The sequence below is a fragment of the Ips typographus genome, linkage group LG4, assembly GCF_016097725.1.
Source record: "Ips typographus isolate SLU linkage group LG4, UJ_Ityp_2.0, whole genome shotgun sequence".
NCBI lineage: Eukaryota > Metazoa > Arthropoda > Insecta > Coleoptera > Curculionidae > Ips > Ips typographus.
The window spans coordinates 1,214,922-1,227,744 of record NC_138425.1 but is presented as its reverse complement, the minus strand read 5'-3'; the positions used below and the strand labels follow the sequence as shown (position 1 = coordinate 1,227,744).

Genomic DNA, 12,823 nt, shown 5'->3' with positions numbered 1-12,823 from the left:
CCTAAACAACCCTAAATTAAGTTTTTATTTCTTCTGTTTGTAGTTTTTGGTGTTTTTCAACTTTTTAAAATTCCTAACCTCAAAATGTTTAGCCGACTGTCAGTTGGGACTGTGCCCTATGTTGCCACATCTTCCACGAGCAGATGTGAACCTGGTGTATTGTTGGTTGCAGTAATATACGGACCGATGAATTATACAGATTTCGAAAGAAAAAACATTTATTGCATGCAACACATGTGAGATTCTAATAACGATAATTTCTCCGCGAGAGGGCGTTTTTTGCTTGGCACACTAGATATGTTTTGCTAATGCCCGTTTCCCCAACATTGGCTAACTTAGATAAGTTTATGTTAGACTTTGTTATTTTTGCACCTGATCTGTCATATTCAAACCTTAACTTATCCTAAGTTGTACTTAAAATCGACCTTTAAAAAGTGTCGGTAAAACAGGGATATATTTGATGTGCTTTCACATTAAACAACTGAAACTTTGTAATCATGAAGTCATGTGATTCTTAGAAAAAATAAAGTGGCTTGTGCAAATGTCAAATTTTGTGTCTTACTGGCCTTTATAATGTTTTCTATGTCTTAAGCCAGACAAGCAAATGTGACGTCACTTGACAGTTAATCCACACAACTACTTAACAAACTTGTCACTTTTGAAGTTTTGCCCTATCTTGAGAGGTATCCTCACGGTTGACCAATACATTGGGATACCACTGTCATTTGGCACGTGTCCAAAAATGCGTCATATCACATGACAGATAACTGTAGTAATTACCATAGGCAAACTGGTCAACCGCGAGGATACTTGCTAAAATCGTCACCAAAAACCAATGTAAACAAAGGGAGAAATGACAGCTGGTATGCCCAAAACTATTTTTAAAACTGATCACCAGAGGGAGAGTATCTCTTATCTTGAAATACGAATATGGAATATTAATTAGTTCTATAATTTCAACACCTGTGCACTAATAGTCATGCTAGAGAGCGACCGTCAAACCTATACAAAGCGCTGCCGATATCTGTGTCAATTTTCCGCCATCATTTTCCATCCAAACATGCAGGTAAACATGATTTCGAGGTTTTGTCATTATTCCACCATCGTCAAGGTTCCGGAATAATTGACCGGAGTCATGCACGCGCGCCAACTGTAATTTTCGCACTAACACGGTACAGTGTACAGTACTACCAGAGGTTACGCCCGTCAACATATTAACAAGTACTACCCATTTTATCTACCAGTCCACACCTTTTCGTAAATCTTAACATTATAAAATCATTCCTGTAAAAATTTTGCTGTATCGATCTTTTCCGTGAGCAGTTTATTTATTACGATCTTAGTTTGACAGTTGTCACGTGACCAACTTTTTAAGTTAAAAAATGTATAAATAATAATAATTGTAGTCGCCGAATTATGGTTTCATTTGAGCAATAAAAATAAGGAAATACAATAATAATTGGTAAACAAAAGCAACTTCGAACAATAATTGTAATTACCATACGGCGCGCGTGTGGCCTCCACGAGTTAGCTGTGACCGTGACGCGGTGGTCATGTCATGTCTGGTGAAGTGACCACGCGAGGTTTGCGGTGCATGCAATGATACCAAATACAACCATGTAGGATATACCAACAAAATTTACCAGAGTTTAGTAAAATTGCTTTAAAAGTTACTTTTGTCTTGAATTAAATTGTGACATTGAAATCTTAGCTGGGATGACTGAATTGGCAACGATGGCGGTACCACGGTGACCTCGACCAAAATGCAGAAAGCCCGCACCGACAAGGTACTTTTACCAAAATCGGTCTCTGGTTTTGTTTTTTTTTTTCTGTCACGTATACTTGCCGGTTATTAATTTTTACCGCGGATTTCAAAGCAAATTAATAGTCAGGCGTGTCCATTATTTTAGATAAACTAACATACTTAGAATAATTTCAAATTTTGTCAAATCTTACATACATAAAAAAATCTAAAGAAAGAAAAACGCACAAAATTCTATTGCTGGGAAGCGTTGCTAATTTGTTTCTAGTAATAGAAGTGCATCGCTCCCATTAGTGCCCTGGACCATAAATGATTTTTTTTTCTTTCATACACGTCTAATATGGCTTTTGTGAGTATTAATGGTAAAGTAGGCTGTGCATCTATCGTTTTAACGCTCCATCAAGCGTGCTGGGCCAATTTTGACGTCACGATGACGTAATTTGACAGTTGATTATAATATTATTCTGTTCAATTACGTCATCGTGACGTCAAATTTCCAGCCTTCAAACTGTCAAATACATACATGCACCGCCTACTTGGTATAAGATTTCATCTTACAGTGCTTTATTAATATTGACAATTGATTGACAAACGCGATTAATACAAAATAGGGGTGTTCCCCTATTTTCATATTTAAATCTTGCCCCCCCGTCTAAAATTGACATTTTCTGAAATAATCACAAATAAATGATTTTTTCGGGGGTAATATCCCTAGTGCATTTAATTTTTCCATTTTCATTTTTCCATTTAATTTTTCCACATTTTCCACAGGAAAAATTAGATGCACGAGGGATATTTGGTAAGATTATTTCCTGAGTTAAATAACATTTTATTTTAATTAAAACAATAAGAACAATAACTTTCAAGCTAGAAAGGGTAACACTATTCTTTATGTTGCTGTGAGGAGTGTGCAATTTTTTCGAATTTTTTTCCGGAAAAACTGTTGACAGCTAAGTTGACAGTTGTTAAGTGATTTTTTCACTTAAAATTTACATTTGTTATACTAATTCTTGATAGCGATTAGTCAAAATTGATAGGAGGGAAATAATCGATAAAAATGTCAAGAGTATACATTAATGACGTTTGCAGCTGAAAATAATGACAGCTGTCAAAGCAAATTGTGTCTTAGGTCCAGTTAGTTCCTGCCTTTCGAAGACGAGATACCTGGTTTTCATGTCAAATAGAAACTATCTTTCAATATAACATTAAACCCAATAATCCTTACAATATACAAAGTGTTTGAAAAATTACGGCCAAAAACGTTAATTGGAAGGCAGTTCTTTGGGGCTCGATATTTCCCTTGGGAATGACTTTAAAAAATATACAGGTGTGGTAAATCCAAAAGCGACCATAGGAAGACCGTGTAACGGACAGAGAAACGTAGGTAATTGCATGCGCGGGAGAAAGACAGTAAACGGAAAAAATATCAAGTAGGCCATATTTTCAGCGCGCTGTTGCCAAACGCCGTAAGTATTCAATACCCTCGACAAACTTACTTACGGCGTTTGGCAACGGCGCGCTAAAAATATGGCCTACTTGATATTTTTTTCGTTTTCTGTCTTTCTCCCGCGCATGCAATTACCTACGTTTCTCTGTCCGTTACACGGTTTTCCTATGGTCGCTTTTGGATTTACCACACCTGTATATGAACAAATCGTATTATTTTGACCTCCCCTGTATGCCCCCGAGAGATTGTCATATAGTTACGGGACACCCTGTATATTTTATATAAATTAATACTTCCGATGGGCGGGTTTTTTTTGCTTAAAGTGATATTAAAAAAAAAACAACGAACTAATAACCACATAGAAACACAAAAAAATCTGAAATTGAAATATCGCGTTCTAAAATACAAGTGACGAATCTGAAATACAACTTACGTTTTCTAAAACCAAATTTACGATTCTGAAATCCAACTTATATTTTTAAAATCCAAGTGATATTTTCTAAACTACATGTGTGGTGTAGTAATAATTACAACAATTAAAAGTTACGAATTTTAAAGCCAATAAAGTCCTATAAGAGTCTTTTTCAAGAACCCATGTGTAATTTGCAAGTTTTATTTAAGATTAAGTTCTGAAACCAAACGTTAACTGAAACATCAAACATTTAATGTGCAGGCTTAATTGCACTCGACCTTCGCCAACCCAAAAATTCGACGAAACCCGTTCATTAAGATGAAATTAACCAAAATTAAATAAAAACCCTTCGAAAGCGTTTACTAACGCGAACCCACATGACCACCCAACGTTCGACTTTTGTGCAGCCCCCATAATTATACCCACAATTCCTTAATTTAACGTTAACCTACAGCTAAAATAGACCAGTCAAATTACGAGGTTATTAGAGTTTTATGTTATTTTACTAGAAATTAAACTAGAATTCAACATCTTTTTACTAGACAGATCGTCCCATCATCATCAGGCTGGAATAACAATCTGTGTGGTCAAAGAAATAGCGCGACGGAAAGGTTAATTGCTTAATTTCATGGGAGGGCTACTAAATCGAAGGCTCGCGTTTCTTCAGAGCTAAAAAAATCAAAATTTTGCAGACCACCTGCACACCTATAATATTAACAACCCCTTTATTATTAAGTTATAGCAGCAGAACTGAAATACTTTAGTTTGGTGGTCCAAAACTAGACTCCCTACTTACAGTTGGTTGACCAACTTTCGAATTCGACAATAACAATAATTAATTTGTTTTTTTGTCGGTCTCGAGGAGTGATTACGCGATGTCACGTGCCGAAAATGCACCAGGTGAAAGCAATAAGCTTGGAAGCCGGAAAACAAATTACGATTGTAAATGGTATGACACAACCAAAACGGAAAAGAAGAAGAAAGGCGGTTTCGACGATTTATACACGGTACTTCTTCCAATTGTGTAATGTGATGGCAAAAAATACGTATACAGTTTCAACAACAGAAAAGATGCCGATGGAATGTTTGTCTCCTTTAGCATATTTATGTAGATATAAAAGTAAGAGAAAAGCAATAATAAAGAAACGCACATAAAGATGACTTCAGAATTACACGTTAAGCAAATAATTTCAATTAAGTATCATCAGTACATGATTTTCATATCCAATCCATTGATCTTAACGGTTCAGTTTTTATTACGTGTTAATATTTTAAATCTGTATGGAAACTTTATTCATAGAAACTAAAAAAGGTCTCATCTTTGTGAAATACATTTAGTTTGGAAAGTTCTTATGGATTGTTTATACAGGTGTGGTAAATCCAAAACCGACCATAGGAAAACCGTGTAACTGACAGAGAAACGTAGATAATTGCATGCGCGGGACAAAGACAGTAAACGAAAAAAATACCAAGTAGGCCATATTTTCAGTACGCTGTTGCCAAAATTCAATACCGTCGACAAAATGTATTGGATTTTGGCAACAGCGTACTGAAAATATGGCCTACTTGGTATTTTTTTCGTTTTCTGTCTTTGTCCCACGCATGCAATTATCTACGTTTCTCTGTCAGTTACACGGTTTTCCTATGGTCGGTTTTAGATTTACCACACCTGTATATCCTTATAAAGAATAAAAAAGTATATTACGGTTATCAGGAAATAAAACACCATTTCAACTTCAACAAATCACACTCTTTGTTTAATATTAAAAAATAAAACTAAAAACATTCTCCTTATCGATACTATTTATAAAAAAATACTTCATACACTTCAACTAATTATATTATAAAAAAAATATACTTTGTTATTAAATATAAATCTATATGTATTCATCTAATAAGCCAAGTTTTTCAACGTTTCTGTCTGGTATAATAGAAAGTTTGAAAAAATGGGCATAACAAACATCTTAAAGGGAAGACATTGTGACATTTGTTGTTTATTAAGGCACGGCATGTAGGATTATTAAAATTTATGTATAAGGATACAAAAAAATTGCTTTACTACAGCTATAATAAATTATTATTAATATCACAAAAGTATAAAATAAAAAACATATTTCAGGCGATTAAAAATTCAACGCATTATTTTGTCAGCAAGCATTAGAAAATACATGTAGCATAGTAATATACAACAATAATAGTTGGAAACAATGGGGTATTGCTGGACGTCTTATGGAATCAACTGAGTTTCTTAAAGTAAAAATGTAGTACTAAATGTAGTACCTGGGGTCATCAACTATAGTCCAATCAAAACAATAGTATTGTAAAGTTTCCTGTTTAAAAATTTGTTTTAACTGATAATTTTAAACTTTACGCCACTAGTTTTTTTTATAAAAAACTGAATAAATACTAAATTGAGCTTGGCACACCCCTGTGCGTGACGTATGTATGGGACAATTCAATATGCTAACGTAGGTGGAATTCTACATTCATAAGCACATTGTGTTACCACCTGCATTTCATTTGAAGGAAAGAAATCTGAGAGAGAAAGAGAGAACTGTGTCAAGTGTCAGTAGTGTCAGTTTTCAGTGCTTTCATTTGTTGACTGGCGACTGCTAATATCCGACGTACGTTCATATACTCTATTTCGCTCGAGGATCGCTAAGCTGAAAAGAAACAGCGAACACCGTTTTATGTCAAAAACTAGTCCCCTTATGACGTCAAACGGGATACAACGTATACAGGGTGAAACAACCAAATAAAATTTTTATTGTCATTTTTCTTAGGTTGAAATGCTTTTAAAGCCGAAAACCAAAAATACGTGTTAAATATTTTTTGAAGCGCAACAAAATTAAAAAAAATTGGTTGATGACCCCATTAACCGAAAGTCCAACGTTAAAGGAACTGCATCAGTGCTCGACTCTGATTTTTAAGAATAGAGTTAGCAACACTATTTCACACTTTCTTATTAAAACCACTGATAATTCTTCATTTAAATGGCATCATCAATTTTCCGACGCAAATCACACTTAATAAGTATTCAAATATGGCACGGTAAGCTGTACGCTTAGAGATAAGCGCTACTAGGAGTAGTCTGGATTTACCAAGGTCTCCAAGGCCTTTCATCCGAATTATCATCACCGGAGTGATCTTGTTTACGCACCACCAAAGATAAAGGCTTCTGTTGCGTGTTGCTACAGTACATCGTGTCCATTGGTTCCGGACTCTGACTAGGACTATAACCAGAACTGGAAGCCTCTGACACAGAGCTAGCGCTTCGCTCCGGCACAATTGGTACTAAAAGCGGAACCGACTGGTGATTGGTTTGAGAAGCCGATGGCAGTATCAGCGCAATATCGCCGTTGGGTAACCTGGTGGGCACTAGTTGTACTCCAGCGCCGCTTCCGTTGCTAAGAATGATTCCAGATTGGGGCACTTGTTGTTCGGGAGACCGTTGCGGATTGGGCAGAATGTGCACTTGAACTTGTTGCGGTTGATCCGGTATTTTGCAAGTTTGTTGGGTGAGGCAGCCGGCCAAATGCTGTAACAATTTCCGTTTTACGGTCGGTTCTAGACCAGGAAATCGGTCGACTTCGGTAGCGCATTCGGCAAACCCAGCTCGGAATTTACCCACCGCAGTTGGATCCAGTGCGGTGTTGCTCATGGTTTGCTGTTGACGCTGCAAATTCTGCAGGTGTTTGACTGTCATTTCCAGAATGTCAGCTTTTTCCAATTTTGAGTGTCTGGCTGGCTGCATACAAATTTAAAGTTAAATTAAAAACAAAACTCTCTAGCTAGGATGATCACATTCAAAAAAAAAAAAACTTTATATAAATATTAGCAAGAAATTAATTTTTACTTACGTCTTTTTTCATGGCGTCCAATATCAAAGTTTTTAGCTCGTTGAGACAGTTGTTGATTCGAGCTCTTCGTCGTTTTTCCATGATCGGCTTATTGCTCTGCAACAAAAATGTCCATTAACATACAAAAAGTGTCGGAGCCAGCAAATTATTGTTTAAAAAAAAAAGATCGTTGTTTGTGGCAGCTATCAGTTCATTTTTCATACGGTAGGCGGCGCGTCGATTAGTTAACGGCGTGTGTATCGCGCGCAAAAGATGGAAGTGAGGTTAAGAAAAGAGGAGAGTTGTTGTTGTTGATATAAACAAAGAAGGGGGATGTAACACGTTTTGGGGTTTTTCGAGTATTTTAAGGACTCTTGTTATTAAACCAGTGTTCTTTTTGAAACGGGTTGTTTTATTGTGCCCACTCATCAAAGACCGGACAGTGATTACCAGGATCACCTTACGTACGTGGCTTCAGGAAGCGGTGTTTTCTTGAGATGGCGCAACAGTTGGTTTTATTTAAGGGTGGCCGTATTCCAGTGGTTGGAAGCGGGCCGTTTTGCTTTTTCGTCCTTTTTTGAAAATAAAAAGGTAATTTTCTTGACATGTGTTAACCTGGGTATTTAAGGTTAGATTTATCTGAAGGGCTCCTCCTGGTTGTGGTCAAAGCCTGTCTCCTGGAGTCAGAGCAGGGTAATTTGTTGGAAACAAGCAGGGAGTGGTAGTTGGTTGATTTGCCGTGGACAGACCCACGCGGTAGCTAAGAGTTCGTGGATTGGTGGATTGAAAGGGAACAAAGATTCAGGCACCATTTTATTTTCCTGCTGGATAACTGGCTGTTTTGGAGGGAGCATTTCGCCTGGTTAGTGGATTATAGTTTTATTGTGATTCACAAAGCAACTGGAACTGAACTTGATAGCATTTAGAGTAATAGTTACTATTTTGACTTGTTAAGTATTGATCTTGGCTCGGTTAACCCTTGTAGTAACCACTGGAAGTGGACCTTTATTCTGGCTTATTGCCACTTAACATATTAACCGAATCAAAGTCAGTTAGCTTATTGTTTTTGGGTGCTGTTTGCTGCTCTTGATTTCTGCCTAGGTATTCTACAACAACGACATTGGCCTGGAGGATCGTGCTGTAGCGCTGCATCCCAATTCGTCCCCGGCTCCAGTAAATCTGGCAGTAAGAGCGGTATGTTTTAAGTTAAGAGTTAGCAACAGCCCTAGAAGTGTGTTCGAGTAATTTCCTGAATAAATTTTAAGCCTTCAGCCTTAACGGTTTTTATTCTTTGTAAACTGTAAATTTGTAAATATAGATTGTACATATATAGAAGTATATAAGTATATAAGTATAATGTAATAGAAGTATGTAAGTATTGTAAATATAGAAGTAAAAAGATTGTAACAACACAAAAATTGTAAATGACATGTGTCAATAATAGTTATGACGTAGTTCATGTGACCAACTGTTAAGCCACGTCAAAACCGGTTATGTGGTTGCTAACTTTCTAGGAAACAAAGCGTTATTTGACAGCTGTCACTTGAATTTCAGTCAAACGTCAATTGTCACGTGACCACTATCAAGTATGGGCCCAGACGTGCTGAAGCAAAGTGATCAAATTGGCTTACAGCGTTTAACCTAATTTATTTAGATGCAAAGGTCTATTTGCTTGGCTCGCCCGGTGTGTACAACATTACGAGTATACTATAATATAAATAATAAGCCATTCGACCTTGCTTCGGGCACTCCCGGTACGCGAATCTTGGCCGGCGTGGGAAAAGCGTTGCGTCAAGCGTGGCAGCCTCGTGCCCGACTTGGCAACGTGCCCGCGACGCTCTTTTGTTTTAAATTTAGTCGAGACACCGCCTCTGATCAAATGTCTGCTATATATATAGGCTATATCATTTTCCCATCATTCTAATTTCCTTAATAATAGATAGAGTGACAAATTATTATTATTGCACAGCTGTCATGATCCACATGTCAAAAGACCACTGTTTTTCTACGTATTCTAAAATGGACCTTTATATACTATCAATATTTAAACAAAATTTAGAAAAAAATATGAAATGTTTGATCTTGATGATCCATATAGCTAGTGTCCAAAAGCAAAAACAAACGAAATTAAAATGATCAAGAGAAACTACATCTGCAAGGCTCTTTCTTCATTCATACTAGTCAGTTGTCATTATATGAATCACAACTAACCTATAATACAAGAACTCCAAAAATTCGTTATTCAGGTGACGGTAAACCTGATTTTTGATCAGGTGCGAAAACTACTGTGGTAATCCTGTATGCAGGCACACAATCCATTGTTTTAATTGAGGTTGTAGCGTGATTATTTTTTTAACATCGGCACTAAGTTTCCCGATTGTTTATATTGCAATATATTATACGCAAAACCTTGTTCATTTAGTAGGCAGAGGATGTTTCTATACTATATCCATGATTCGACTGTTTAAAATGTCACGTGGCCAACAGCAAAGGACCTCATTTTAGAATAAGCTAGTCTATAGAATAATTTAGGAGAACCAAAAATAGCTTTAAAAATTTATTATTATTGTTGTTAAACTGACCCGACGTGTTTATAACATGCACGAGCGTGAGATAAGAACCAAAAAGTACGGCGGACTTTAGAACCTCACGTATTTTTTATAGTGTGATTCTATTAACGTTTGTGGTACGAGAAGACTGGATGGTGATTGCCAATTACTGGGGTTGGAATATGTCCAAGCTAAATTAAACCAAAGCAAACACTTTCATTAATAACAGATTCTAAAAGGGTTGTTTCAATTTCACACCAGCTGTATAGTTCCTTTATTAGATTCATCCATACTGTCAATATTCAATCAAAAATTTCAGTCTATAAATTGTTTAAGAAAACTGAGCTGGTTTGCATCTAGTAGTAACTCAAGTTGGCCAATAATACTCAACGTAAATTTAAAAGTTATCACAATGAAAGACAGTATGACACACGTTTTATTTATTTACTTTATGATGGCTAAACTGATATTATGATATGCAAAAAACGTTGAAAGTCTATGATAACTAAAGAAATTTATATAACACAAAAATTTTGTATTTTGAGGATATAATACTAAAAAAATTCTACTAAGAGCAAAGCTTTCAAAAATATTTTTTTAATAAAGTAAAGAAACACAAATAATATAGAGTTGAAGAATAACTTACTCGTCTATTATCGCTGACTCTGCCAGTACTCCTGGTGGTACTAGAAGTACCACTAACAGGACTGCCGGCATTTTCCCTTAATTGACTTTCCTGCTGATGAGTGGGTTTCCCCATTACCACAGGATTAACCGTAACCGAAGGGTTAGGTTGCAGGACACTGGCCGGTTCACTAGTTGTACTAGAGACCGAAATGTTTGGTTGTACCGTGGTAGTCACCATTTTGAGGCTGCACTAAATAAACCGACACGAGCTAAAAATATTGTTCGTATAACCAGATCCTGAGATTTTGGCGCACAACGGCCTGGTATTAATATATTTAAACAAAAAAAAAGTTTGCGCGGTACTTTACGTTCGGTGCTCGTACGACCACAAGAGGAACGTCTACACCGACCGAAACGCATCGACAAAGTGAAGTGAATCGGTCGCGTGGATTTCGAGTCGAGCCGCTAAATCTGCTGAAACTGACCTGTTGTTTTTTTTTCAAAGAACTGCCATGTTGCCGCATTGCTGATCGAATAGGTGGTGTAAGGAAAAAAGTACTATTTCCAAATTTTTAAATGTAAATGCTTTGTTTGTTGGCATTGTAAAACTCCATAATGCAATGTTTTTACACCATCCAGCAATTTTTCGTTATTTCAGTTATGTGAGTCAAGAAAGACATATAAATAACGTCAAAATTAGCTTAAGAGAAAATGCCTGCAACTTATATAATTTGCTATAAGTTTTTATTTTAATGAAAAAATAAGAACACTACCGTAAAGGAAGGCACAAAATTTGACAAGTGACATATCTGTCAATATATGATAACTTACGATGTTTGTTCATAGTGTACTTGACATAACATAATGAAATTATGTCAGTAGCGATAAATGTGACAACGTTGCATTGGTCCGTCCTTCCGCAGCATCCGACACGGGTTACCCAGACCTACCGACGGTACGACCGTGCCTGTTTGATGGGGGGGTGAGGGGAGGGAGTACCACCAAAGAGACCGCACGGTTTGCTGAGACGAAAAGTTCGGCACGTTCCCAGGCTTGTTCGGGTGCGTTCGTCCAAGTTCGGGTGAGCTACCTGTTGCATGGTGTTAAGTTGGCGGCGACGGCGGCACCAACGGTTTGACCTTTTGGTACGCGAGCGGATCACGTGGGCCGCCCAATTGACTGTACCGAGTGGGCGGCGCGACAGAACGGGCATCGCAAAGCCCGGGGGTGGAAACGCTTTCGAGTTTTAGATGGGTGGCTCGCCAGACCAAACATATTTATTTTGTATTTTTGGTTCGTACCTATACATAGTCACGTGATTGATAATGACGTAAGATGAAAATTTTATTCACTTGCCGGTTATTTATAGTACTGAACTTGGCTCGACACTTGACTGCCAAAATATGTAGGTTAAAACAATGAGGTGCAATTATTCCAGAGTATTTTCCTTTGTTTTAGCGAAGCAAATATAGACATAAAACTTCAGAAAATAGCAGAAATGCACAAATATATAGTAGAAGGCAATATATCGGCCGATGCACGTCATTGACGTTTAACGCGCCTCGTTGCCAGATGTTTAGTTTTTTCATTAAAACACTGTACATAAATTTTGTTTTTATTTACTTCTTCGACGCAGTATTTTAACAGAGAATTTTGAATAACAATATTAGTCAATATTAAGTTTTTTTTTGTCTCTCTCTGTAAGCAGTTTTTAGTCATCAACAACAAAAACAGAAAACGGTCAACTAGCAATCTGGCAACAACGCACACGAGATCGAGAAGGTCACGTTTGTGTCAGAATTGCGTTCAGTTAATAAGCGCGTGTTAGAAAGAGAGCGCAACTAATCGGTAAGCAATACGAATGCATTTTCAAAACGTCAAACTCACTGATGACGTGCATCGCTCCCATTAGTGCCCTGTGTGCGTATTTTTGAAACGAGGGAAGGGAATTATCAAGAGAAAGACCTGTAGAATGTGAGTGACAGGAACACGCCATTGTCAGCTTCTTCTGTCACATTCTATCAACACTTCTCTTGAGAATTCCGTTTCCTGCTTTCAAGAATAGGCCCCCTGGACCATACACATACATGTTCATTCATTTGCCATTTTAATGATCATCATTGACAGCACGAAATCATTGAAGTCATTTCAGCATGTCACATTAAAAAAATGAACCATCTACAAACT

At 37.0% G+C, this 12,823-nt stretch overlaps 1 protein-coding gene and 1 long non-coding RNA gene across 3 annotated transcripts; one reads left to right on the top strand and one right to left on the bottom strand.

Moving 5' to 3' along the window:
• Positions 1 to 5,349: 5,349 nt before the first annotated feature.
• LOC145727648 (protein hairy-like) lies at positions 5,350 to 11,167 on the bottom strand. 2 transcript variants are annotated; one of them, XM_081977367.1, is made up of 4 exons: positions 10,656 to 11,167; positions 7,482 to 7,577; positions 7,253 to 7,369; positions 5,350 to 7,159 (listed from the first exon to the last, which is right to left on the bottom strand). In XM_081977367.1, the coding sequence occupies exons 1-4, from the start codon at positions 10,872 to 10,874 to the stop codon at positions 6,719 to 6,721; spliced, it is 873 nt and encodes a 290-aa protein (XP_081833493.1). In that variant the 5' UTR covers positions 10,875 to 11,167; the 3' UTR covers positions 5,350 to 6,718. The 2 variants fall into 2 exon arrangements, with proteins under 2 accessions (XP_081833493.1, XP_081833492.1); XM_081977366.1 differs by having other exon boundaries at positions 5,350 to 7,369; positions 10,656 to 11,161.
• LOC145727649 (uncharacterized) lies at positions 7,584 to 8,861 on the top strand. Its single transcript, XR_014177909.1, has 2 exons — positions 7,584 to 8,051; positions 8,106 to 8,861. It is a non-coding gene; the product is annotated as an uncharacterized LOC145727649 (long non-coding RNA).
• Positions 11,168 to 12,823: the final 1,656 nt, after the last annotated feature.